This window comes from Morchella importuna (genome assembly GCF_003444635.1).
Source record: "Morchella importuna strain M04M26 chromosome Unknown Morimp01GS016, whole genome shotgun sequence".
NCBI classification, from domain to species: Eukaryota; Fungi; Ascomycota; class Pezizomycetes; order Pezizales; family Morchellaceae; genus Morchella; species Morchella importuna.
Window position 1 is genome coordinate 527,379 of NW_025763413.1, and position 25,685 is coordinate 553,063.

Sequence of the window (25,685 nt, forward strand, 5' to 3'; positions counted from 1 at the left end):
GGTAGCCTGATTTCCGCCTCGATCTTTCTTCCAACAGCATACTGCGACCACCACCACCACCACTTGAGATACCAACCATTCCTTCAAAGTCGTTCTTTCAAATACATCCACAATGTCTGACCAATTCGCACAATTCGCCGAGATCCCTAGGGAATTCCTTAAAGATGGAACTCTATTCATCAACAGATGCACTAAGCGTATGCTGCCTTCACTGTTCTGTCGCAGTTTCTTGACTCTAGCGCGCTAACCGCTAACATCTATTACTTGCTATAGCGGATAAGAGAGAGTTTATTAAGATCTCACAGGCCGTCGGTATCGGTTTCATTGTCATGGGCGCCATTGGCTTCATTGTTAAGCTTATTCACATTCCCGTCAACAATATCTTGGTGTATGTATTCCTTTCTAATGTGCACGAGTGTATAATAAAAATCTAACAATCCTTCCAGCGGCGCTGCTTAAATAAAAAATTTAATCATTTTCTCAAACCGGGTGTTACGAGATAGTACGACTGGGTCTGGAGTTTCGCGGTATTTGGTGGACAAGGAAAACCAAGGCAGGGGATTTTATTATCGATGAGTGGCGATTTTAACAACTATTACTGTACGATATTTAGGCGCGGTTTTATTCTTTTTTTTCTTTTCTTTGTTCAAAAAAGCATTGGATTAGATTCCACAGCCACGATATAGAACTTAAGTGTAGTTTTGAGTGTTCAGTGACCTTAACTCGTGAGATCTTCAAATGAGATGGATAGAAATGATAGTAAATACATGTGCGTGGCTCGAGCTCTCAAACGTAAAATGCAGAACATCGAGACCCAAGCAAGACCCGACACCTAGAGTACATGTCCTAGCTTGGGACCCCACACTTACCCGAATCACGTCCCTTCCAAGCCACGATTTCGCTAACTCGAATCGGCGCGTTTCCACTTTCAGAACGCGTCTCACCCTGGGAATTTACCGTGGATCCTCATATCCCAACTCCTCCACAACCAAAAATCCACCACCTGTCTTTCTGGAAATAGAGAAATCAACAATGTCAGACTCCGAAGATAATTCCACCGCAGATTCAGGCGACTTCCCTTTGCCGCCTGAATCTATAAACCCTTACACAGTCCTCTGCATCCCACCCACCTCTACCGTAAATGAAATTCGAGCTGCATACCGCCGTCTCGCGCTTCAAACACATCCCGACAAAGTACCACCTGCAGAGCGTGAAGCTGCGCATGTCAATTTCCAAGAGGTAGCCTTCGCGTACGCCATTTTAAACGACCAGGACCGGCGTGCACGCTATGATGCTACAGGAAGTACAAGTGAGAATGTCTTTGAAGAGGGGTTTGACTGGAAGGATTTCTTCCGAGCTCAGGTAAAGGATCTCGTGAGTCCGGAAGCTGTAGAGAAGTTTAAGAAGGAATACCAAGGTTTGTTGCCCCTACACGAATCATTGATACCAATTCTTACAAAATATAGGATCGGACGAGGAGCGTTCGGCAGTTCTACAGGCGTATACAGATACCAAAGGTTCCCTCGATGAGATATTTCAGCGCGTCATGGTTTCCAGCGTTCTCGATGATGAGGATCGTTTCAGGATAATGATCCAGCAAGCTATCGATGCCGGCGAGGTAGCAGCCTACAGAGCATTTACCAAGGAGCCTGCAAAATCCAAGAAGGCACGAAGGGACTTGGCCGAGAGTGAGAAGAAAGAAGCAGAGGAATACGCAAAGGAATTGGGCGTATGGGACGTGTTATTTGGGGAGAAAAAGAAACGTAAGGAAGAGCAGGAAGCCGCGGAGGCAGTGGGAGACGTGGAAATGCATGAAGCCCAGGACGATGAGGATGACGATGAAGAGACTACGAGAAATACGAGCGGTAAAGGTAAAGGCAAGGGGAGAACTGCGAAAAAGGCTGAGCCGGTTGGTAGGCCTAGCACGCGAGTTGAGAAGACGAAAGCAAAGAAGGAGGACGACACATCCGCCCTCGAGAACCTGATCAAGAACCGGCAGGCAAATCGACAGGCAGGCTTTCTAGCTAGTTTGGAAGCTAAGTACGGCGTTGATGGAACTGAGGTCAAGAAAGAGAAGAAAGGCAGGAAGACAGGTAGGGGCAGAAAAGCTGTCGACGAGGATCTAGACGGAGATGCCGCGGAACCAACAGAGGAGGAATTCCAAGCTGCTAAGAAAAAGCTCAAAAGCGGAGGAGGAAAGAAGAGGACTGGGGGAAATGGGAAAGCGGAGAACAGCACAGGAGAGAGGCGGTCGAAGAGAAACAAACCTTAATTAGCGTATCGCTGCGTTTACTATACAATTAATCCTCTGTTAAGATACTTGTTTTATTACTGTTGGCCATTTCAATCACATATCACACGCGAATTTGAGGCACAAAATTCTTAAGGTCACGGACAAGTGTTTTGTTGTTATTATTTATTATTATTACTATTTGTAGATAATTAAATAATCCAGATTGGTCTATACCAACCTGGCCCAAAGAAACATCATATTGAGTTTATCATCTGTAAAGAAGTCCGAGTTAGAACGGTGTTCCATCATTGAATCGTGTAGAAACGTATTATTTGAAAACAAAACAAAAAAGAAACATGATATCAGGCTACGGCCCCGGTCAAAGGGCAGATTCATCAATACCCCACGTATGGCGGGGGCTTATGAAGACCGTCGTGAGATTGTAGAAGGGGTATCATCATATAAGATGCTTCTTTGGAGGAGGACAAAAGGAAGGAAAGAGAAAATAACTAACCTTTGAAGGTGGATATCGAGTAGTGGGTGTTGAAGAGTCCTAAAGTATTATTTTCTAGAATATGTTAGTCTTTGTAAAAATGAACAAAAACGTTTAATGGGGAGAATAAGCGGGCAAAAGTCAGACGTTCCAAGTTCTCGTCTTTTGCAAGGATGCTACTCCAGCTCGGACATATGCTTGTCTTTTGTAAAGGAAATATCATCATACAGAATAGGGTAGGGCAAAGTTAAAAACAAATAGGAATCTTACAGTTAATGGTACTGCTGTAAGCCTGTTGTTAGTCATAAATAAAACATTTCCTTTTCTTTTTCCTGCATCTTAAAAAAAGAGTTAGCAATTGTCAACCCAACGCGTTTCTTATATTTAAGAGGGTAAAGCTAAAAGCTCAGATATTGCATGAATGGTATTAAAAGTTTTTCTCGTCATTGGCAAAATGCCAGATATGACTCGTCATCTAAAGTGGATATCATCATTGGAGGGGTGGAAAGCACAGGAACAAGATGGCTTACCTTTTGGTTAGTGACTTCATGTGGAAAATATATTGTCATTACTAGTTGAAAAAGTAAACGTCAGTAATGAACTATCTCCTACGATAACATAGCAGAAAAGACAAAAAGTGCGGGCAAGATGTCAGGGTGGCAGGGTTTCTGAGGCCCATGCCGAAGTTGCGTCTCGATCATTAGATTTCAGAGACCAGTGCTCTTGCAAATCATCATTCAAGATGGCCCGCACGCACGATGTTCACGAAGGAAGAAGAAGTGTTCTTACATTCGTTGATGCATCCATGGTTAACCTGAAATAGATAAAAGTTAGTTTAAGGCGAAAAAAAAAAAATTGTTCTTCGACGTATAAAGAGTGTGGGGAATTGAAAGCTCAGAAATAGCCATTTTATTTCCGCAACGCACCGAAGCACTTGGACGGTAATTTCCAGCGTATATAGTTGTCAAATTGTTCATCTCTGCGATCTGGGACTGAAACAGGGCAAGTCTGAAGGGTAGTGGGGCATAAGGGAGCGAGACTTACCATGGATTCTTTGCTGCTTTCTTGTTGATCGAGGTTAGCATTGTGTTCCTATGTACATCCATCTATTTTAGTTAACAAAGAACCGATAAAGTCTCTTGCAATGTGAGGGACAAAGTGATGATGGAGGTTTCGATATCAGCCTGACGTGCAAAGTAGTTTCACGCCTCAACCCGTTGGGAAGAAGTCAAAGACTCTAGTTATGCGGTTGTACAAATCATCACCAAAGAAACCATTGGTCGAAGAATTGTGGGGATTTGGGAAGACATTTATAAAGAGAGAGGGACAATTGCTTACCTGCTGCATTGTGTATTGATGGATTATGTGGTGCTTATGATAGTGATGAGGTTAATTGAAAAAGGATAAAAAGTGTGCAGCGAATGGAAAATTTCTATTTGTAGCTCGGGTAGTTTTTTTTCACCGCCTTGGCAGCTTTAAGGCGTGGGACTGGTAAATCGACTTAACCCTTAACCTGGTCCCTGGCCCTTCGCCCTCAGCCCTACATACAGCAATGCCGGCTTAAATTTTGATCACGTGGAGATCTACCAATAATTTGACTATTATTTTTCGGCTAAATAAGGCTAAGACTACATGTATGTCCGATGATCCCTAATACCTCAGAACCTTTAAACGCTGTATCGAACCAAACAATTGATCTTCAACCTCGGCCATGAACATTTCCGGTGGCGGAAAATCTCGGAAGGCACCGGTTGATGTCTGGATTCTTACCTTGCCGAAATTTCGCGATGGATCGGAGGTCCGGGGGAAGAAGGGATTGCTTAATTGTCAGATTCTGGATAGGCGGGGGTCAGTTGTATGCAGTAGTTTCTTCTGTGCGTGGGAGCAGAGGGGCTGTACCCGTGATCAAACTTTACGGGTCACTTTTAGATTCTAGCTGGATTCTGCGTCTACTCACTGCATTTCAAAGGCGGAACAATTCAAGATAAGAACGGCGGCTAACAACGGAAAGTCGAGAAAAAGAATAGAAGGGCATCGTGTGCCCAACTTTTATGTAGCACTGGCCTTGTTCGCATCGTGTGCAGAGCTGGGTAGAGCTGGGTAGAGCTCGGTAATCGCAGCAATTCGGGACGAGGAATGGTTGTTCCTTGTGTGCTTCCCTAGTCCCGAGCTTATTTAAATAGCTCGCAGAATTTCAAACTCTCTTTATACAGCAGCTCATCTCAGCATCTCTTCTGGCCCATCGCCTTGAAAGTTATTTACCCTATTGATTCTGATATTCTCACTCTATCCCATAAATCCAGAACACCATTCACAATGGCGTCGAACGGCAAATCAAATGCGGATGCAGAAATCAAAACCGACATCATCACCCTGACCCGTTACCTTACTGAGGCCCAGCATGATCTTGGTTCATATGCTACTGGTGACTTTACGTGCGCTTTACCACCATTTAAAACATCATACCGTCTATAGAAAGCTCATGTCGTGAGAACAGACTGCTATGCCACGCTCTACAATTCTCATTCAAGAGTATTGCGTACGTTAAACCTTATTAAAGATCTATAGAAGTTTCTCGAGAGCTAACTTAAGCTTAATCGTATAGCTATTATATCCGCCGTGCGACTTTGATTAATGTAAGTATATAAAGTGTTCGGTTCTATAGGTAAAAAATGACAAGAGAGCTTATATGTTCTTCATAGCTCATTGGACTTGCTGGCTCTGCCAACTCTACTGGAGACGACCAAAAGAAGCTTGACGTCATCGGTAACGACATCTTCATCAATGCCATGCGTGGTTGCGGTAAAGTAAAGGTTCTTGTATCGGAGGAAGAAGATGAGGCCATAATCTTCCCCGGTAACGGCAAGTACGCTGTTGTCTGTGACCCTATCGACGGCTCTTCCAACTTGGACGCTGGCGTGTCAGTTGGAACAATTTTCGGAATCTTTAAGCTTGACGACGGTGCGACTGGGAAAGCGGAAGATGTTCTTCTTCCCGGAACTGAATTGGTGGCTTCTGGATTCACCATGTACGGTGCTTCAGCCAACTTGGTGCTTACCATGAAGGGAGGAAATGTCAATGGTTTCACACTCGACAACGCTCTTGGAGAGTTCATTCTCACCCATCCCGACGTTAGTTCCCACATGGTTTACTTGGCATATTCTCTACTAACATCTTAAAGATGAAAATGCCAAAATCACGCTCAATCTACTCTGTCAATGAAGGAAACTCTCTATACTGGACTGAAGGTTGCAAGGCATACTTCGAGAGCATCAAGTACCCTGCTGAGGCAGGCGCAAAGCCTTACTCCGCGCGTTATATCGGATCTATGGTCGCGGATGCATACCGAACATTGTGCTATGGCGGAATCTTTGCCTACCCTGCGGATAAGAAGAGCCCTAAGGGGAAGCTCAGAATTCTTTATGAGTGTGCGCCTATGGCAATGGTCATGGAGAATGGTAAGTTCCTTTTTAAACATTCAGTTCCCTGGGCGGTTTGATAACTAGTAGCTAATCGCGATTATTTAGCCGGTGGATTGGCAATCACCAGTGATCGCCAGAGGATGCTTGACCTTGTACCTGAGCACATTCATGATAGGTCGGGAATCTTCATGGGCTCATACAACGAGGTTATGAAAGCAAAAGAGATCCTTGATAAGCTCGATTCTAAGTAAACAATACAGTCTTCTGGGAAGCACTGTATGCAGCTCATTTTTCTGTTTACATATTATGGCATTTGTATTATTGTAGGAAATAGGAGTCTTGGATTTTTTTTTTTTCAGAACAAAATTGTAGTTTGGATGTTCGTACTTGTTAATCCGAAAAGCGTTTGGTGGAACATTCTCACATTGAGTATATATATGTGAGATGCATGGTGTATGTAGGTACCATAAATGGTGATGCAGGTATCCTTTTTACCCGGAGATTTAAATACCGAGTCCCTATGGTTTGAATAGGACGTGATACATAGGTATATTCTGCGCCCTGGTGGGACACAAGTTTTTTTTGTCCCCCCCCCCCCCCCTGCCCGGGCTGCCACATACAAACGTGTAACACGCAAGCACCTACGCACATGTACGTACAGTACTGAGACTCTGTAAATGTTCGAAGGGATCCAGTCGAATGAATAAATGTCGATTTTCAGTAGGCCAATACTTGTTCATATTGGAATGTAAATCGTATTAAGTTACATGCATCGATTTTGACCTCTGACGATCAATTCGAGTTCAAGCCAACGCTACGCTGCGCTATCAATACCTCACATATATACAGTAACAATTTTTCAAAATAATAACCATTTATGGAATTTATCCATTTGGTTTATGCCTTGAACCTCTGCTCGGCAGCCTTCCAATTGATAACGTCCCAGATTGCACTAAAGTACTCAGCCTTACGGTTCTGGTATTGGAGGCTATTGTTTTGTTAGCTTTGATACCTCCTTTAATCTCACAGCAGTCTCAGGAGGAGGAACTCACTAGTATGCATGCTCCCATGCATCAATACCCAACAATGGCGCATATTTCCCAACGATGGGATCCTGGTTAGGCATAGTAACGATTTGAAGTTGCTTGGTCTCCTTGTCCTTGACCAACCAACTCCATCCGCTTCCTTGAATACCAGCAAGTGAAGCATTTACCACCTTTTTAAATTCTTCGTAACTTCCCCATGTCTGGTTGATGGACTCAGCAAGGGCACCAGTAGGGGGCGCTCCACCGCTGGCAGACTTAGGCGCGAGGTTTTCCCAGAAGAGGGAGTGGTTAATGTGCCCACTTGATCAGATATTAGAGTTAGAGAGAGTCCTCTACTGAATTTTCGATGGCTAGGAGCATTTATACCCTCCGTGGAACCTCAATGCAGGATGGAGAGCAATTTGGGCCTTGACGTTCTTGGAATTAACTGCGGTGGCATATTTCTCCTCGGCTTCGTTAAGGGAGTTGACATATGTTTGGTGGTGCTTGGCATGATGAAGCTATGTATTCACATCAGTTGTCTATTCAATTTGCATAATTCAAGGTAGAACTACAGACCTCCATGATCTTCCCCGAAATTGCGGGCTCAAGGGCAGCATAGTCATACGGCAGGTCAGGAAGCACATGCTTAGCAGCAACTGCGGAAGTAGCAAATCCGCGGCTAGCAAAGGCAGCAGGGCGAAGGGCAAGGCGTGCGAAAGACATTTTTTAGAATTATTATTTTTTTCGAATTGTTTGACTGAGATGGTGGTAGTTTCTAAATCTTGGTGGTGGGGCGGGAAAGACGTCATTTTTAATGGTTGTTGGCTGAGTAATTACATGTAGCTTATGATACTTATATCCGATGATCCGATAACCGAGTCCCGGCCACGACATCATCAAACATCACTCGAAATTGCTACCAAATCAGGTAACAGACTGTTAAAACATCATGTGTTGTCACTCGCCAATTACCATGAAACATATTAAGTTCGAAGCTCGAAGAGGTCGCATTGCTACTATAATCCGGGACTAGATGCGTCTGCTACTATATAATATGTAGTTTCTGACGCGTACGTACCAAGACTCGCAACGATCTTTAATTCGGTACACATACTAGACGCAGTGAGTTCCATGGCCACGGGAGGGATGATGTCCGTATATATATATGTGGTTTTGGTTTTCGGATCATTAGAGATGGGATGAATGATGTCTTTCTGTTAATAACGGGAACCAAGTCCTGGAATTGATAGAAATCTGCGAGGTCTTAATTTTACCTAAGCTATATGCAACAAGGCCTCACCAGTTCGCTGCCGCACTCTGCGGCCTCTAATTGACCAAAATGGCCGAAGAATTAATTCTGGGTCCTTATAAATTTTCTCTTAACTTTAAGAAGATTTATAGTTTGTTGGTTGTGTGGCTCTTAGGAATAAGGGTTTGGCCGTGTAGACGCCGGTTTTACCGGATGGGCACTCATATATGTACGTACATACATGTAGCTTTCTCCCAATGATTCTTTTTATGGCGTATATATTTAATTTATCTGGTCACATTTTTTATTTCTAGAAAATCTCTAGGCCTCAATAATTCTCGCACCTATCCAAGAGATTAGCTAGACCTTAGACGTTTCTGGCATTGGGTTCGAATTCTTATCGACCCAGCAGGTACGTGCCGGTTATTACAGTACACGTTTATAGTCGATTGACCGGCCACAACACGCCGCTGTACTGACCAATTGATTCTGGTGATGACGTCGAAGTGTAACCGTATTGCTTCTATGACAATTAGGACCTTTTTCGACCTTCAAGCTTAGGTCGTACATCGTGTTAGAGTTTTTGAAAAGTTCATAACACATATGTATTCATAACTGTTTTCACGACCTTTTACTGAACACCTAAGTATATGACGAGAAAATCCCCCCTCTTAAGAGTTCATACTCTATTCTGATTCCTAGACTTCCGCTATAGCTCTAGTTTCAAAGCTCTCAAGCTCATCACCTCAAAAAAGAATATATACAAGAGGGGTATAAAGTAATTACATAAACGGGCTTCTGGTGGTATATATGTGCATAGCTTTCTGGAAGAGTTCCACCTCTAAACTCATCTAAAGACGGGTATAATGGGAAGATCGCAAATGAAAATGAACCACTCTCGAACATGAAATCGGCAAGGGGCTAAGACTGTACTTGCCCCCCGCTAAAGTAAAGGAGAAGAAGAAAAACAAAAGTGGATATAACCTTTGTTATTTACTTCTTTTCAATAAGTCCTCAATAGCAAGGAATTGCTACCTGCCTTCTCCTGTCCGTTTTTCGAACACAATTTTCTTCCCCTTAAATGCCTCAATTTCCTTCGCAACTGCCCCAACCTCTTTCTTTCCCAACACTTCTCCAATAAGTCCTCCTGGAGTTGGTCGTGGCAATGGGCATTTTCGCCTTTTCCTGCGCTGCTTGTCTTGCAAGAGAGTTGTAGGAGTTGAAGCCGATTCGGCGCGCTCGGGGCCCGTAGCGGGGCATGGTAGTATATGTGGAGCTGCCACAACAAGGAATGCTAATACGGCAGTAGATGTGAAGAGACTAGCTGTCGAGAAAGACTTCGGATGCATTGCAGGAGGCATTTTGAGATGTGTAGTTGGAGCTAAAGTAGATGCCGATTTTTCGGTTTTACGGATGCTGATATCTCTGGATTCGGCTCGTACCGCGGTACCGGTGTGTGTTGGTGGGAAAAGCAAGGAATTGGAGATTTCACGGCAGGTGAAGGACGTTTAATAACAGCTCGACGGGCGGTCTAGGACAGAAGAGAAGAGGTCTTATTATAATGAAAGAATTTTCCCACCAAGGGCCATTTTAACGAAAGATTGGTGGCGGAGGGAGTTCGTTTATCAGACCAGCAAGTGGTGGGGTTGGACTCGAGTATTGCTGTCACGCCAGAAAATCTCGAAGGTGGAGGAGAGAAGGTCGGCACAACACGTTAGCCGTTGTCTCCCTTACCCCACCATCTATGCGACGGTTCGCGCAAGATGAACTTAGAACGCGGGCAGTCCGGATCTCAAAGGTCCAGAAGATTTTCATAGGAGAAAAAGCGATATACCCCGAAAAATCTTGTATATAAATTTCTTTTCTAGAGGAAAATACTAGGTTCAAATGTGAATGCTAGGTATCACAAGTGGTATGCATATTTACTAGTGAATATAAACTCTAAACGAAATCGACATTAACAGAATGAGCCTTCAAGCCTTCTAAGCGGCTAAAGGAAAGAAGCTCTATAATTTCGCTCACAAATGTTCCATATACTGCAAGCGCAAAAACACTGGAGGAGGAAAAAGTAAAATACACTTTTTTTTACGGTATCATTTTTCCCTCTGTCACCCGTCCTTTATCTCCATAGTATCATTTCCATACAAACCACTTCTAATTTTACCTCGCTACTCGCAGAAAGGAAAGAAAAATGCGTAGATGCGACCTTGCACACTAATCTTTTGGGAGAACCATCTACTTTGTGTAAAGATCCCAATTGGTGAGGTTACTTCAGCTTTGCGAAGATCTTGGGGGCGGCGCATGTGGTGGCGCAATGAAGGACGTGGAAGACTATGTTATAGGTAGAAGTTCAAGTCAGTCAGAGTATTAAACGCTGAGAGTATTGAGGCAGCCGCCGAGGTAATGGGAAACTGTACACTCTTCAACGCAGTCCTCCTTTGGGCCGGTAGCATTCTCTTCGGAGGCAGCGGCAGTGACGCGCTCAACGCATTCATCGTAATGGTGCTTGTATGGTCTACATTCCTTGGAGTTGGCGCATTCTATACTGTCGTCAGCAAACTCAATTCGTTTTCTTCGTTCTCAAAACACTCAAAACCTCATTGCCGTGGTGTCCCGGCATTCCCGGATAAAACACAAATCGGAGAAAGGTATACCTTCAGTGATCGCTGGAGCAGGATCCTGGGGTTCCTCCTCCTCCTCCTCCTCCTCCGCCTCTTCCTTCTCAGGCTCCTCCTCGGTTTCTTCCTTCTCTTCCTTGGGCTCCTCCTGCTCCTGGGTTTGTGGTTCCTTCTCCTCAGCTGGTGGCGCTTCAGCGTGGACCTCAGAGATACTGAGAGAGTTGTAGATATCAGAAATGAATGATGAGAGCGACATCTTTAATAATGGCGGGGAAGCGGGGTGGTTGAGTCGATACGAAAAGGAAACGGAACGTTGAAGTTGGCAAAGATTTGATGAAATGACCCGCGGGTGATTGGCGGGGACCTAGATTACATAAAGCGTCTATCACGTGATCTTACCTGGAAAGAGGTTCAAGTAATTCATTTCAGACATTAGGAATGGGTTTTTTTCTTTTCATAAGCTGCATATAGAAGTCTCAAAACAGCATGTAGTACTGCAAATGCAGGAAGACCTGGGCGAATTCAGCAGTTCTGTGTTTTGCTTATTTGTACTACAGATCTAGTAACATGCCTTGAAGCTACGAGCGCATGGATTATTACTAGAGTACATGATACTGCATATTGTGATCGTCAAATGCTTCACACCGGGTCTTTATTTCCACTATCTGAATATTGAGTGCATTTCGCGGCGATCAGGACAATAAGAAACTAATGTCTAAGGGTGTAGCTAAAACCTTGGTAATACTGAAAGCCTTCTGATTATTAAAATGCACAAAACGGGTATTATGGTACATGTAGTATTGATGTTGACGTATGTGGGGTACGTAGAATCTAACAACCTCTTGAGGGTCCAGTGAGACCGGAGACGCCTCGTGCGCGCAGCTGATTCAAAGGGGGTAAGCAAGCCTTGTTTCCAAATTTACCGAAAGGCGCCCAAAATGCTTTATGCGCGGAGCCTTTCTGTGAACTTATCGCGGCTCTGAAAGTGGCAATAACATAGAATACATAAGGTAAATACATGTAGCTGTGGTGGGCACCTAGGTCCATAGAGCACGCCAACCGGTATGGTGCCCTCCTGTACATACAGCTAGAATAATACCACTTATGTATCTGCCAAGGCTTGCAGGGCCTGTCTGTACCACGGAACCGTACAATCCCCTCTTGTTGTAGTCTCAAATCGAACGGGAAGATAGAAGCGTGTACTGTGAAATATCTCTACGCTCCTCATCTTTATCTCCGAACTCGTTCCTTTGGAATATAGAGATAAAGCTTTCCATCTCTTCATCAAAATATCCAGCGACAGCTTTAGAAGCCAGCGCGGCTTTAAGTCCTTGTTTTGTGCTGTGTCGTGCGTGCCTTCGATTGTAAGTCCTAAGACTCGTCGTTGCAGTACCTCCTCCTCCACCATCCATCTACTTGCGCTATCGCTTTCATCAAACATCGATTGCATACTTCATTGTTTCCATCCTCACCAGGCCTTCTTTGAATTTGGGAAGACATCATTTTGTTCATCCTCAAGCGAGGCCGTTTCGTTTGGCTAATTTTGCCGGGTTGAATCATCCGAAAACAAGCTAATTTTTCCCAGTATCAAAGCTTCATCCACCATCCCACTCGCATTATCACTTCACCTGACGAGGTCTCCTCACGAGGAAATTCAAAGCCTTCCTCTTTGCCATCATGAGCAAAATGTCAGAGTACCTGGCGGCCCATATTGGCGCCAACGGGAATGACCAGGCAGCTTCAGGCGCGACCAGTCCTGGAGCCGAGTGGCGGGATGATGTTGAAGGCGACTCGCAGACCCGCTATAGACCCCGATCTTATCCATATTTCAAATATCTTCCTTATAAAGTTGAAGACGAGGCTGAGAGACAGAGGAATCTTGAAGAGATCATCAAGCACCTTTACATCTCTATTGAAGCTGGGGATTTTGCTCCAGGGGCGGTCCATTGGTCGAGGGAGCTCAGAAGTTGGCTGACATTGAAGTTTGATCCTCCACGAAAGACCAGAGTTAAGCTTGCAAAGCTCTACTATGAGCTAGCTATGGCCCCTGGGTTGGATCCTGGAGTTGCCGAGAGATTTGCTAGCATGTTTATGGTCCTTACAAAGTATTTTTCCTACATTCCCTTTGTTATGAGTACCTTTGATTTGCTGCTGGCGTGGAAACACCCACTAGTTTTGTCTCTCATAATGCTGTACGATCCCATAATTATAATGCATGCTAAGAATATACAAGGCGAAAACACTATCTGCGTCCTGGAAAAGACCTTATCTTGGATTGGAGGCCCCTCTTCAAGGAACTCAAAGTATTTGTGCTACCACAGGAGTCAGGATTTGTCCATACAACCTCAATAAAAAAGAACGTGAGGACATTGACGAAAATGTGTTCCTTTGCGCAACTTTATTTTGACCCGGAAGAGATTACATCAATGTTTGAGGAGTTCCTACCTTATGTGAGACTTAGTCTATCCACTATCAATGAGAGAGGAAATATTGATAGTTTGTATAGTTCAGTACTTCTTTCTCAGAAGGAGGTTTTGTGGTAGTTGGACTCTTGAATCTACTTCTTCCAACTGGGCCGCCGCCGCCGGACAACCCGGAGCTACAGCCGTCTTATTATCTTCCCAGTGAGCATTTCCCTTTGCGGAATAAAATATGAGAATCGTAATATTAATTCCGGAATAGCTTTGTTTCACCTGTGGTCACTCGTAAATCGTTCCAGAACGTTTGATGTAAATTTTATGGATATGCTCTCTCGATTGGCTCGAGATATGTTACCATGCAAGCATATTCCATTTAACCAGTATGGTATCTTCACCAAAGAGCAATCCACCTTAATATTCACTGCTATTCTACGACTTTTGGAAATACCTGTTGGTCAAGCAACCTCTCCATACAGCACCGTCGTGGATATGAATATCGGTTTAGCTATGGCCTTGGAGAGAGACCAAAGAAAAAACCCCGTAGCGCATCACATTGCGAGATGGATTGTTATGTCTCTGTCTCCCCACTCACTCAATGAACCAGATTCTATCCTTTCCAACCTCGAGGGTCTAATTCAGGCCGTTGAAACATTCTTTCATCCCTCAAATACAGGCAGCTGGACAAAGACTCTTTCGCAGCTTGTATATTATCTGGCCGATTTCTTCGTTATGAGATGGAATAGGGAGCGAAGTGGCGAAATGGAGGTCCCAGAAGATCGGAAGCTCACCCCCGAGCTCAAGAGACGTTTTGTAATGTGCCTGAAAGAGGTCATTTTTATGGGTATTTATGCAAAGAGCAGCACAGCAATGAGTTTCTCACTATCTTCCCTACAGAGTTTGGCATACCTGGAGCCCGATCTTATTTTACCAGGAGCCTTACAAAGAATTTACCCTAGTATGCAGGGCTTGGTAGAAGTGCATCGAACAACCTCTTCGTTGCGCTCTCTGCAGGTTCTTTCCCGGATCATGGTCAGGACTAGAGGATTTCGAAACCATGTCACAACCTTATTAGGTCTTGCGCTTCCTGGAATTGACGCCAACGATCTAGACAAGACGCTGCATACTCTTTCGTTCGTACAGGCTGTGGCTTACAACATCCCATTCAGAAATCTAACTGAAGATGAAGAGGGTGGGGGGGGTGGAAATTTTCTTGCCCTTGAATGGGTTGGTTCCGAAGTAGAAAGGCTCGAGAGAGAGGGCGCAGAAGTTATGATCAATTATGACGGAGAGCTGGATGATGAGACTGAAGCTGCAATACTCAGATCTTCAACCGCAGGACTGAGCGAATTCCTAATATCATTTCTGGGACGTGTTTTTACCTTATTGGAGAATTTGCCAGATGCGTCTCGGGTTCGTAGCGGTTCTCCAGAAGAACATATTGTTAACACATTACCGGCGGCCTTTACACCTCTTCTTGCTGCATTGTCCCCAGAACTCTATGATATTGCCCTCCAAAAGATCACTGATTTTGTGGGCAGCCATGTCATCCATCAAGCTCGTGATGCAATGGCATTTATTTGCAATTCATTATGTAAAGTGAATCCGGAAAAGGCTTTGAAACAACTAGTACCGGTATTGACTCGCAATATTCGAACGGAAATCGACGAGAATGGCGCTGCTTCAACGCGTAACACAGGTTCTGATGTTCTTCCTAGAGACAGAGGCCTTGTTTGGAACGTGAGCATTTTAAGCATGTGCGTGGTCCATATCGGGGATGCGGTGCTGAATCACAAGAAAGAGTTGTTGGATATCGCAGCGTTCATGCAAAAGAGGTGCAAGGGAATTCCTACAGTTCATGTCTCTAACTTTATCCATCATTTGTTACTTAATTTGACAGTCGTGTATACTGTAGATTATGGACTTGTCGAGCCGACTGAAGGTAGGATTCTAACTCTTAGGGTTGATTAAAAAGCTAACATAATTTATAGTATGCGGCATCCAAGCTTGGGGAAAGGTCTACAATCCTAATGACCTCAGTATCCGCTGGCACAATCCTTCGCAAGCGGAAATTGAATTTGCTGTAGAATTATTCACGTCTCAGGCTGGAAATGCCTTGGAAGCATTGACATCACTCACTAGTGGTGAATCTGACGTGAAACGCGACGGAACCGGAAAGGAATGGTCTGATGAAGTTTCCAGGAATCTAGTCTTACTCAGACTTGTCATCTCGGGAGTTTCTGTGTTATTCGACCCTTTAAGAGTTCCATGTGGAACTCTAGCGGAGAAGGAAAAGAGAGAGGAAGACGTGGAGATGGAAGATGCCGACGGGGAGCCCAACGACGGCCCTAACAGCGATGAGCCCATGGGCGAGGCGCAAGATGACGATGTGAAGCCGACTTACAGATATCCAGCAGGGTATTTCTTCAAAAGTCCCGAAGATCCACTCTACATTACTGTTCACGAATTGCGTGATAAATTGGGAGAAGTATTGCATAAAGTGCATGTCTTTTTGACCAAATCGCAAGAGGACGATGTCCCTTGTTTTAATGCTCTGTATACGGTAAAGGATTTCTGGCTATTTATTGTTGTTTGTTCATTTAAAACTAACTTTGATTTAGGCCTATCGCTCATGGTTCGTGGATATTGGCATCGAGAGATCTGCGCATGTGTTAGACAGAGTGACCCGCCTTTTTGCCGCGGACATTCATCCATTTAAAGTCAGCGGATTGCGAAAAAACTATCCTCGGCCGCTTTTGCTGCGAAGAGCGAATGTTTACCATCTCCAGCGTCTCAGGCATAATGCTGGTCCTCGACCATTATCCGTGATGGACAAAACTCTCTTATTGGACCTTGCAGAATCATGTGTATCACTTTATACTGAGATTCGCCGACATGCACAGAGTGCTGGAGATTCGGCCACGAAGGTTATCATTGGTGCAAGGCCTCTTGTTATCCCACCACTTCTTGCCGCTTTTGAAGAATCCTTGAAGACCAATGATTTCCGGCGCATGAAGGGTGCCATGTATAGTCTTCTATTTGGGTCCCTGGCCAAGACTGCTGGCCGAGATTGGAGATACACCCCTTCGTTGATTAAAGCATTTATTGCAGCAAGTACAGCAGATAAGCCATCCATTCAAAAGCTCGCTACGAATGCTGTTTACCAAGTCATGGATTATGGGCGGCCATTAGAGCGTATGGTAATCTTAAATGAGGAAACCGTAAGAAGAATTGCGCCGAACGAAGATCTTCTTGCTATTATTACCAAGAAACGAGAACAGATTGCAAGGAAAAGAAAGCGGATCGAAAGTAAGAAAGCCGACCTTGCGCTGGAGCTTGTTGAACTTGCGAAGAACTCGCATTGGAAGACTGCCAGTCGTACGGCAACTGTGGTTGTCAATCTCGGGCTGAGATTCCATACAGTCGCGCCAGATTCCATGCTAGAATTAACAACCAAGGGAACTATCGATAGTCATCCTGGTCTAAGGGGTCTATATTCAGGGGCTTTAGTCGCCTTATTCTGCCTTATCGAGCTCAGGGCCACCTGTGAACACAACTATCGGAATTTCCTCCTGGATAAGCTTACCCTACCAAATAAGCTTTTGGTACCGACTAGATCAGATGATCCAAATTGGACTGAAGAATTCTTGGAATCTTTTACGAAGCCAGACGCACAATACTATGTGGACCACGATTACCCTGGGTGGCTGGTATGGGGGAAAGACTTTCCAGCATACGAAGTAAATTCAAAGGAGGGACTGCAGTTTGATGAAGTTGAGACAAACGCCCGCAAGACGATCGCGAATATTCTTGACAGAAATTGGTTCAGATCCTTCTTCGAATATCTCAAACAAGAGCCCCGCGATGGATCACCAGATCGATTCCGAATGGCCAGCTCAATGTTGCTGCAATTTGCTTTTGAACTGGTTAGAGATGGATTGACGCCTGTAACTTACAACGAAATTAAGGAAGAGACTGCTGCAGTTTTTGAAGATGGAAGTGATAAGCACCAACACCGAGCAACCGCAGAGATACTTGGAGCTCTTGTTTCTGCGTACAGGGATTCTACAGTCGAGAACCGGGATGCGATGTGGAATCATGTCTTCCCAATTGTGAAGGGAATATTCGAGGATGGCCTCACTCCAGAGAATTCATCGTATTGGTCTTCATTCTTACATCTTGTTCTGGTAGGTTAACTGAGGTCCTGGGCATAACTCGCGCATTTTTCTGACTTCATTTACAGCAAGGGAAAGATCTTAGGCGGTCATGGCCCATTGTCGAATGGCTGACCAATTTCAGATTAGATATGAGCTCGAATGCTGCATTCAAGGAAAGCTCCAAGGTTCAACTTTTGCAGCAGTGTATTCTTGAAGCTGGGTGGCATTTTAGATTGGAAAAACCAATTTTGGAAGATTTCCTCAAGCATATTGATCATCCATACAAAGGTAATTAATTAAGCCCATAAACCCAAATTTTCAATAAACTGGCATGCTAATATCCTCGGCTGTAGGTGTAAGAGAGGCAATGGGGCAAACATTAGGAAGTCTTTATAGATCCAGACATTATGAGTCCTATAGAAACGTGAAGACCCTGATGGATATCCAAGGAAAGATCTCATCGGTTGGAAGTACTCCGTACAAACCAACTTCAGAATTTTCCGAAACAATTGCCGATGTGTTTAAACGACTCGAGAAATGGCGCCATGAACGCACACCTGGCCAACAAGCTCCATCATCATACACGGCAGGAAGTAAGACAGTGCTTCTATGGCTAGATACAACTCTGTCATCACACGAATGCACGCAGTTGATCTCTTTCTTCCCAGATATCTTCATGGGCGAGATGCTACACATGATGGATATCAAAGAAGACCCGGAATTGATGTCGCTTGCGTATCATGTGTTCAGACATCTCCCCAATATCCCGCTTCCCTACAAAGAAGATCATTCCTTTATTTCGGCTCTTATTCGTATCGGAACTACATCACCTTTGTGGCATCAAAGACTGCGGGTTTTAATCAACATGCAGGTCATATACTTCCGGCGCCTGTTCCTTATCACTGCCGAGGAGAAAGAACGAATTTTCACTTGTGTTTCAACCATGCTAGAGGACTCGCAGCTCGAGGTTAGGCTTGGGGCTGCGACAACACTTTCCGGGATGGTCCGATGCTCGCCAGTCCGCCTCCGGGAGGGGATTGTGCAAGAACTCAAGAAAAAATTCACCAAGATGTTGAATAGCAATCGATTGCCGAAAAGGTCGCCAGCTGGGACCCCAACACCAGATTATAACCGCATAATCTTGCTCCGGCACGCAGCAGTACTTGGACTCGGCGCTTTGGTACAGGCATTCCCTTACACATCTCCACCACCTACCTGGCTACCGGAAGTTTTGGCAACTCTGGCAGTAAAAGCTGCAGCGGACCCAGGCATGGTGGGTAAGAGTGTCAAGTCAGCTTTGGGAGAATTCAAAAAGACTAGACAGGACACCTGGCATGTAGATGTGAAGGTATAACATTAATATACCATACCCTGAACCAATCTCTTACTAATATTCTAAATCATATAGGCCTTTACTTCGGATCAGCTTGAAGACCTTGAGGGTGTACTGTGGAAGAGCTACTTTGCTTAAACACGGAAAACAGAGTATCGTGGCTGGGGGAAAGTGGGCAGAGAAATATGCGTTCTACAGTGGAGTCGGTTCAGTGTGCCTTTCTTTTATACTAGAGTTAATACGCAAAGGCTATAAGGCTGTCTCTTTTATCTTCTTCCCTGATAAGCCCTTAGTCGAATAAAACTCCTAGCATTTGGGCACTAATGAGGATTTGGATCTGTAACATAAATATCTTATCATTGCATTGCTAGCTCGTCTGAAGGTTTGTATTGTGGGCTATAAATAGGCGCACGTGTTACTCATACGTACTTCAAAATACCTAAATCATTTGTTACTAATGCTCCTTCGTTCGTTTTAAACTCGGAAGTTTTTGTTGGGGCATGTGGTGTCACTCGGAAAGCTTATTTGCGGGCCAAAAGAGTTCGCGGATAGCGACATGGAGAACTCGAGTACAACGCATCTAAACTTGCATGTATTCACAGTTTGTGCTCGGGTATAGTACAAGAGTTATCAATCCATCGGCTCTTTTTCATTTCGTTTGTCCACCTCCTCGGCTTGGCGGCGATATCAAACAGCTCTGTGGGGTGATTTTATAACTTCATGTGTTGACTATCTGGATGCCGTTCTTTTTTTGTTGAAACCCCGTCGAAGATCTTCCTAAATTTACATCACACTGCATGAATCTGCATGCTGTGTCCCCACACGGAATTATCTCAAAGAGAGTTCCTACATACATAAGTTGAGCCCAGCAGATCCGGGGATTTATGAGTACACTGGACTACCAGTGTACTCTAGTGTTCAGCAAGTCGACTCCGTGAACTGGTGAGCGCAACGCTCTTGTAAGCAGCAGTGTTCCGGTTTTAACATCCAACGCACGTGCCCATTAACTTCTTCTTATCCAGGTAGGTTCGTCAGTCACGATGAGCTACTGACTTCACGACGCTGGGACATGGCATGACCCAATCGGAATATGTCTGACAACAGATATTTTGTAGTCAAAGTTTGCGCCGTATGTATCTTGCACCAGTAGTCGGGATGGCCCATGCATGTCCTAGGAGGGTAGAGAGGGTGTATCGTAAGATAGTAGATACCGAGATTTCCTATGGATCTAAACGTGGCAATCCTGAAATTCTAGGTTCTAAACTCCATACTAGAAAGCCGTGTCTGCCTTTTCTGCCTTACAAGCGCACGTAAGCGTAAACAATTGGATGGTTATAGGCACATATTGTGCAGTAGGAGCGTACACACCTAAAGTACATACATGTAGGTACTCCAAAGCAGAGTTCTGTAGCTTGTGGGTGTAAGAACTAGAGCACAATATAAGAATGTAGTTTATCTCTGTGCCGGACCTGGAGCAGCGACTTATTCAGTTGGTTTACAGAAGAGAGATTACTATCTACATGTTAGGGTGGTTAGTGCGCTACATGGCTACATGGGCCTGGGATGCGGAGTTTGTGACGACACGGGCCAGGTGCCCTTTGGTTCTGCCGTCGCATATTAGCGACAACTTACAGCTCTCTCCCATCGGATTTTTTTCTCATCATCCGTCCCACACACATAATTCACACCCCCTCTCTCCTCTTCCCCTTCTTACCCTCTTCATCCCCCATTCGCACTCTTTCAACCCCGCTTATTTTACTTACACTGCTGGTTTCCTCTGTGCTCCTGAGGATTCGGCCATATTCAGCTCACTGTATTCACCCATCCAGGCGAGCCGCTGAGTGCAATTACTTTCTTCGGACCAGCTGTGGTCTCATTCACAGATCGAATCCCGAATCCTGCTGCATTGTCACAAGTTAATTCGTCCCAGAGACACTGTTGTTCTTCAATCTACTATAGGCTTTTTGTGCTTGGTATTTACGAGTCCTTCCTGAAGTACTTCATCGGATAAAAGCTTTCAGAGCTACTCTTTTTTTTTTTTTTTTTTTTAACAACGCAATTCGACTCACATGCGGATTCTTTGGCAATAATTTGAAAAAATAATTCAGAAGTACCATTGCTGCTACAATTAAACATCGAGTAAGATATTCTGATAACCCTACCAGCTTTCATGACAGCTTTTATAATCCTAACATGAGGATGATTCAGCAACATTACACATTACGTATCCTAAGGGAGGAAGAGGGATCTGACGTACAAATTTGCATGCCTCCCGAGGGAAGAATTAGTTCGCGTAGAAGCCTGGAGGAGAGAATGGACTATCTCCCACCTCGCCAGACCAGAAGTTATCATCAGTACAACAACAGCAGTCAGGGATACTCCAGATCAAGGTCGATCGATAACCGCGCAAAGCAGCATAGTCATCGCGAGCAGGAACAGCTTGAATACGACGATAGCACTCCAGCTGGGTTCAATATGGAGGACATATACGAGGAACAGCAAAAAAATGAAGGTCCCAACAAGAATCTTGAGGATCGCATTTCTAATTCCATGCCTGATCAAGATTATAACGGAGATGCCTCCCCGGGAGCGAATGAAGATATCGATCAAAACGAAAGCAATTCTACAAACGGGAACCAAAGGATTTTGGGGTCTTCTAAGGTACGGGCGACTATCACTGTTTATAGAAAATTCACTAAATTTCGTAGGAGGATGTACAATCGACCCTTAACAATGAAATGGCGGGTGACAATCAAAAATCTGGATATTTAGGGCTCAACACGAATCAGAATGGTGGGATGTCTAGAGGTTCGGCTGACAAGGAAACGAGTCCAACTACTTCCAAAGACTCTTCAGCCGCTTCTAAAGATGTAGATCCGAACGAGTTACGTCAGAAAGTTCTTGAGTCATTGGCTGAAAAGAAGAAAAAGGCAGCTGTTTTTATGAATCAGGAGAAAGAGGGAACTGGGAAACTAGACCCTTCCCCAGAAATTAAGACGGTATCTGCTGCAAGCAATGGTGATCATGCCAGCGGTGTGGAGAATAGTCAACGTAAGGGATCTGCATCTAACCCTGAGCGTGATGCAGCTGTCAACGCTCTTTTAGCTGAAGCCATGTGCTCGGTAAAACCATCATCTGGTAAATCGGATACCACATCTACCGAACCATCCAAAGCTGGACTTAGATCCCCTATTGAGGACTCATTTGACCCAGCTCCTCGCAAGAAACACTATCCAGATGACTTGAAGCTTGCCACAAAGTCGACAGGAAATGAGCACCATAAAAACGCTTCCCCCAGGACAGGTCCAGATCATGATCCTGACTCTTCTCGTCGGAGCAGTTTTGGAGGTCAATATTTCCCTTCAAATCGGAATGAGAAGCAGTATCGAGGAAGGAATGCTTCTCGGGAAGATTACAAGGAAGGTCACGGTGGCAGTTTCAGTCGCACACCAACTTCAGCGACACGTTCAGAATTTTCTCGGGGTCCACGTTATGAACATGAAGAACGGGATAGAAGAGATGGCTCCCGCCAAGATGTTCGTCATCGATATGAAGACCCTCCGCTCTCGGCAAAAGAATTAAGACACCCAGGGGAAAAAATAAGCCCGTCTGATAGAGAAGGTCGAAGGAGCGATAGTGACCATCGTGGCCATTATGCAGAAGAAGAGGAAAAAGTTCGTGGACGCAGAGATGATCAATTATACAAAATTCCAGAAGCGCCCAGAGATGAATCTAGGGACCCCTATTCAAGAGCTTTAAGGCACCAACAAACAGCCTGGCATGGGCAGGACCTTGGGATCGAGGCTTCTTATCTTGCTAGGCCTCCTAGCCACTATCTTCCTCCCCGCGACGATCCTCGCGTGATCCGTCCTCCAGAAACAGATTACGCTGCGCTTTATTACAGGGATTTGGCGGAATGGCTTGATATTACCGGCTACCACGACTTTCATCATCGTCAGATGATTCTAGTACGCCACCGCGATAACAGGGCTTTAGAGGAAAGAAGATTGGCTATAGAAGATGATCCAGAGGCCTCAAGAGGATATATGGCACGTTCGCAGACAATTGCTCCTCGGGATGACGATATAAGAAGAGTGCGTGCATCTTCTGCATATGCTATGCCACCGCCATCAGGAATACCATCCCGTGATGAGCGAGAATTATCTGTCCGTGCTCATGAGGGTGTGCCGCTTCGCGCCCCATCCAGGGCAGCTATGTATCCACCTATTCCAAGGGATGAAAGACCACGTTATACAGATGAATTTCGGGCATCTCCCCCGGGCGATGCTGGAAATCTTAAGAGGCGGATCTCCTTTCGCGAGGATGATTATGAAGATCAATCCCGCCCTACTGGAAAATCTGCTCGTCTTAGCTATGAGGCTTCGCACCGTACACCCCAATCAGAAGAATATATCAATAATGAAGCATTTGGTGCACATAACAAGGGCTTTTCCAGTGCCCGTTCTGGGCATACAGAGCCTGCTGACAATAGACATCCATCGAGACGTATCAAGGAAGAGCGTTTTGAAGATACTGAGGATGAAGCCTCTGCCGTGCGTCAAAGCTTATCCAAGAGAATTGCTGCCAGTCGTGGCCGCGAGGCATCGCCACCAGCACTTCTAGAAAGTCGTATCCGGAAGCCGAGCCCATCTCGTCGTGTATATGAAAATGACTCACGCAAGGAGGGTTTCGTCAAGCGGGATCATGAAGACGGTGCTACAGGGCAACCAAACAAGTTCCACAGAGAGGACGGTCGTCCTCAGCGCAAGACATTCGATAAAGAACATCGTACTCCGGAACAATCGCCTAGGTTTCAAAAAGAATTTCAAAAACCAGGCCGTGCAGCTTCTGGGAAGTTTGTCCCTCGGGATGAATTTCGAAAGCCCTTCCAACCAAGGCGTTTTTCTGATGAATCTCACCCAGGAGGTAATATAGGTCGACGACCTTCGTTTGAAGATTTCAAGAAAAAGCCATATGGTCGGGGTCGTGGTCGTGGTGGCGGGGGTTTTCATAAAGAATTCCATCCTTCCACTCGTCATGAAAATAAGGAGTTCTATGCCGACACTATGGATGTCGATAGGAGGCCAGAACATACCATTGGTAAGTCGACTGTGTCTTAGTGTGTCTCCATAGTTACCGAAATAAACTACCAAACCATATTGCATTCATGGCGTGGCATTGAGCGCTAGTTTGAATCAGGTAGTGAATTTCGGTAACTATTGCAGTATTTTTTTTTGTAATAAAAAAAAAAGGTTACTCACAATTTACCGTCTTGATCTTTTAGATACAAGGGGTAATGATACGAGGTATTTTGTGGTAAAAAGTTTTAATCACGATAATGTGACAATGGCGCAAAAAGATGTAAGATGAGCTTTTTCTGCCATGTTGGTTTTGTGACCTAATGGTATTGCGTAGGAACTTTGGGCAACGCAAAAGAAAAACTCGGAGATCTTTGATGAAGCCTTCAAAACTTCACGTGACGTTATATTAGTCTTTTCTGTCAACAAAAGCGGGAAGTTCCAAGGCTACGTGAGTTTTTCATAGCCACCCACTCTACCTATGATTCATGTGTTAACATAATGAAGGCCCGTATGGAATCTGCCCCTGGAACAGCATCGGTTCCTATCTGGGCCAAAAACCTTCTCTGGGAATCTTCTGGGCCGTTCCGCATTCGCTGGATCACTATTTGTGACATTAGCTTCCACCGAGTAGCACATCTTACCAACCGGTTGAACGAGGACCAACCGGTCCTTATTGGACGTGATGGGCAGGAAATCGATACTGATTGTGGTGCTGCTTTGTGCAAGCTAATCGATGAGAGCGCTGCTTTCCGTCGCTCCTATACCGATAATGGTGCTGGAAATTAAAACGACTGATTTACAAGAAATACTGGGAGGCTACTTGATTTTTTTTTCAGTTTGGGAGATATAAATCACGAAATGACTGGGAGAACTTCTTTCAGTGAACAGATTTACCTGAGATTGCTTTTAATATTTGGCTTGGTATCATCTGAGGCCCCAAAAGGACCTTTTCAAATCCTGTTTTGGGTACTACCTACCTCGTTTTTGCTGCGAGTTATAAAAAAAAAAAAAAACATGGAAACAATTAGCCCGGAATGAAATCAGGGAAATATGCAACGAGAAAAGAGGAATGAAAATCTACGTCTGTCACCTGGAATGTGTCAGCTAAAGAGAAATTCGGAACAATGTGCTACAATAAAGGATACGAGCTAGGTCATAGTTGGAGAAGACAGATCAAATGTACGAAACGGCGTCATGAGTCGAGAGGTTGAATCAGTTTTCAAATTTCCTTTTCTTTTTCTTTTTTCTTTCCTTTTTCCTTTTTTCTTTCGCTCTTATCTTCTCGTCATCTATTCTTGATGATGAACTTCCTTTGGTGTTTAATCCTTGTTGGTACCAATTATTCTGGAAGAAGAAGAAACGGCTTCTCTCTTCCACACTCTATGTAGATTTTTGAATATCAGGCTAGTCATTTTTAATAAAATTGGAGTAAAAACCCAAGGTTACGGCCATAACTTCCTAATTATAATTACGATAAGGAAAAAAAAAAGGAAAAAAAGAAAGAAAAAAACTTTAATCCGGAATCTAGACGCAATCAAGCGCACTCATAGAAATTAAACTCTAAATATCTATCCAATAAACTCCAATCCCAATGCCTTGTTGTTACAAAACCAGCCTTAGGGCTCGTTCCCAATCCTGTCTCTAGCTCTCCCTC

General features: G+C 44.5%; 8 protein-coding genes across 8 annotated transcripts; 5 read left to right on the forward strand and 3 right to left on the reverse strand.

Moving 5' to 3' along the window:
- Nucleotides 1-112: 112 nt before the first annotated feature.
- LAJ45_05827 (uncharacterized protein) lies at nt 113-459 on the forward strand (the record flags this gene model as incomplete). The annotated part of the gene is made up of 3 exons (XM_046115396.1): nt 113-197; nt 274-388; nt 447-459. 3 exons carry the CDS (start codon nt 113-115, stop codon nt 457-459), a joined length of 213 nt encoding a protein of 70 aa, XP_045971445.1.
- Nucleotides 460-1,032: 573 nt separating this feature from the next.
- On the forward strand, nt 1,033-2,272 carry LAJ45_05828 (uncharacterized protein; the record flags this gene model as incomplete). The annotated part of the gene is made up of 2 exons (XM_046115397.1): nt 1,033-1,417; nt 1,467-2,272. The coding sequence occupies 2 exons, from the start codon at nt 1,033-1,035 to the stop codon at nt 2,270-2,272; spliced, it is 1,191 nt and encodes a 396-aa protein (XP_045971446.1).
- Nucleotides 2,273-5,042: 2,770 nt separating this feature from the next.
- On the forward strand, nt 5,043-6,399 carry LAJ45_05829 (uncharacterized protein; the record flags this gene model as incomplete). Its single annotated transcript, XM_046115398.1, has 6 exons — nt 5,043-5,161; nt 5,224-5,265; nt 5,332-5,362; nt 5,429-5,857; nt 5,908-6,184; nt 6,254-6,399. The coding sequence occupies 6 exons, from the start codon at nt 5,043-5,045 to the stop codon at nt 6,397-6,399; spliced, it is 1,044 nt and encodes a 347-aa protein (XP_045971447.1).
- A 646-nt stretch (nt 6,400-7,045) lies between these two features.
- LAJ45_05830 (uncharacterized protein) lies at nt 7,046-7,899 on the reverse strand (the record flags this gene model as incomplete). Its single annotated transcript, XM_046115399.1, has 4 exons — nt 7,046-7,136; nt 7,201-7,494; nt 7,561-7,694; nt 7,753-7,899. 4 exons carry the CDS (start codon nt 7,897-7,899, stop codon nt 7,046-7,048), a joined length of 666 nt encoding a protein of 221 aa, XP_045971448.1.
- Nucleotides 7,900-9,456: 1,557 nt separating this feature from the next.
- Nucleotides 9,457-9,786, reverse strand: LAJ45_05831 (uncharacterized protein; the record flags this gene model as incomplete). The annotated part of the gene is made up of 1 exon (XM_046115400.1): nt 9,457-9,786. The coding sequence occupies one exon, from the start codon at nt 9,784-9,786 to the stop codon at nt 9,457-9,459; it is 330 nt and encodes a 109-aa protein (XP_045971449.1).
- Nucleotides 9,787-10,691: 905 nt separating this feature from the next.
- On the reverse strand, nt 10,692-11,299 carry LAJ45_05832 (uncharacterized protein; the record flags this gene model as incomplete). Its single annotated transcript, XM_046115401.1, has 3 exons — nt 10,692-10,756; nt 10,843-10,965; nt 11,080-11,299. 3 exons carry the CDS (start codon nt 11,297-11,299, stop codon nt 10,692-10,694), a joined length of 408 nt encoding a protein of 135 aa, XP_045971450.1.
- A 1,421-nt stretch (nt 11,300-12,720) lies between these two features.
- On the forward strand, nt 12,721-19,088 carry LAJ45_05833 (uncharacterized protein; the record flags this gene model as incomplete). The annotated part of the gene is made up of 9 exons (XM_046115402.1): nt 12,721-13,148; nt 13,277-13,493; nt 13,550-13,667; nt 13,726-15,402; nt 15,452-16,023; nt 16,082-17,647; nt 17,704-17,905; nt 17,971-18,965; nt 19,026-19,088. 9 exons carry the CDS (start codon nt 12,721-12,723, stop codon nt 19,086-19,088), a joined length of 5,838 nt encoding a protein of 1,945 aa, XP_045971451.1.
- Nucleotides 19,089-20,494: 1,406 nt separating this feature from the next.
- LAJ45_05834 (uncharacterized protein) lies at nt 20,495-24,817 on the forward strand (the record flags this gene model as incomplete). Its single annotated transcript, XM_046115403.1, has 8 exons — nt 20,495-20,520; nt 21,059-21,089; nt 21,159-21,611; nt 21,659-21,968; nt 22,038-24,050; nt 24,235-24,311; nt 24,366-24,479; nt 24,536-24,817. The coding sequence occupies 8 exons, from the start codon at nt 20,495-20,497 to the stop codon at nt 24,815-24,817; spliced, it is 3,306 nt and encodes a 1,101-aa protein (XP_045971452.1).
- Between the last annotated feature and the right edge of the window lie 868 nt (nt 24,818-25,685).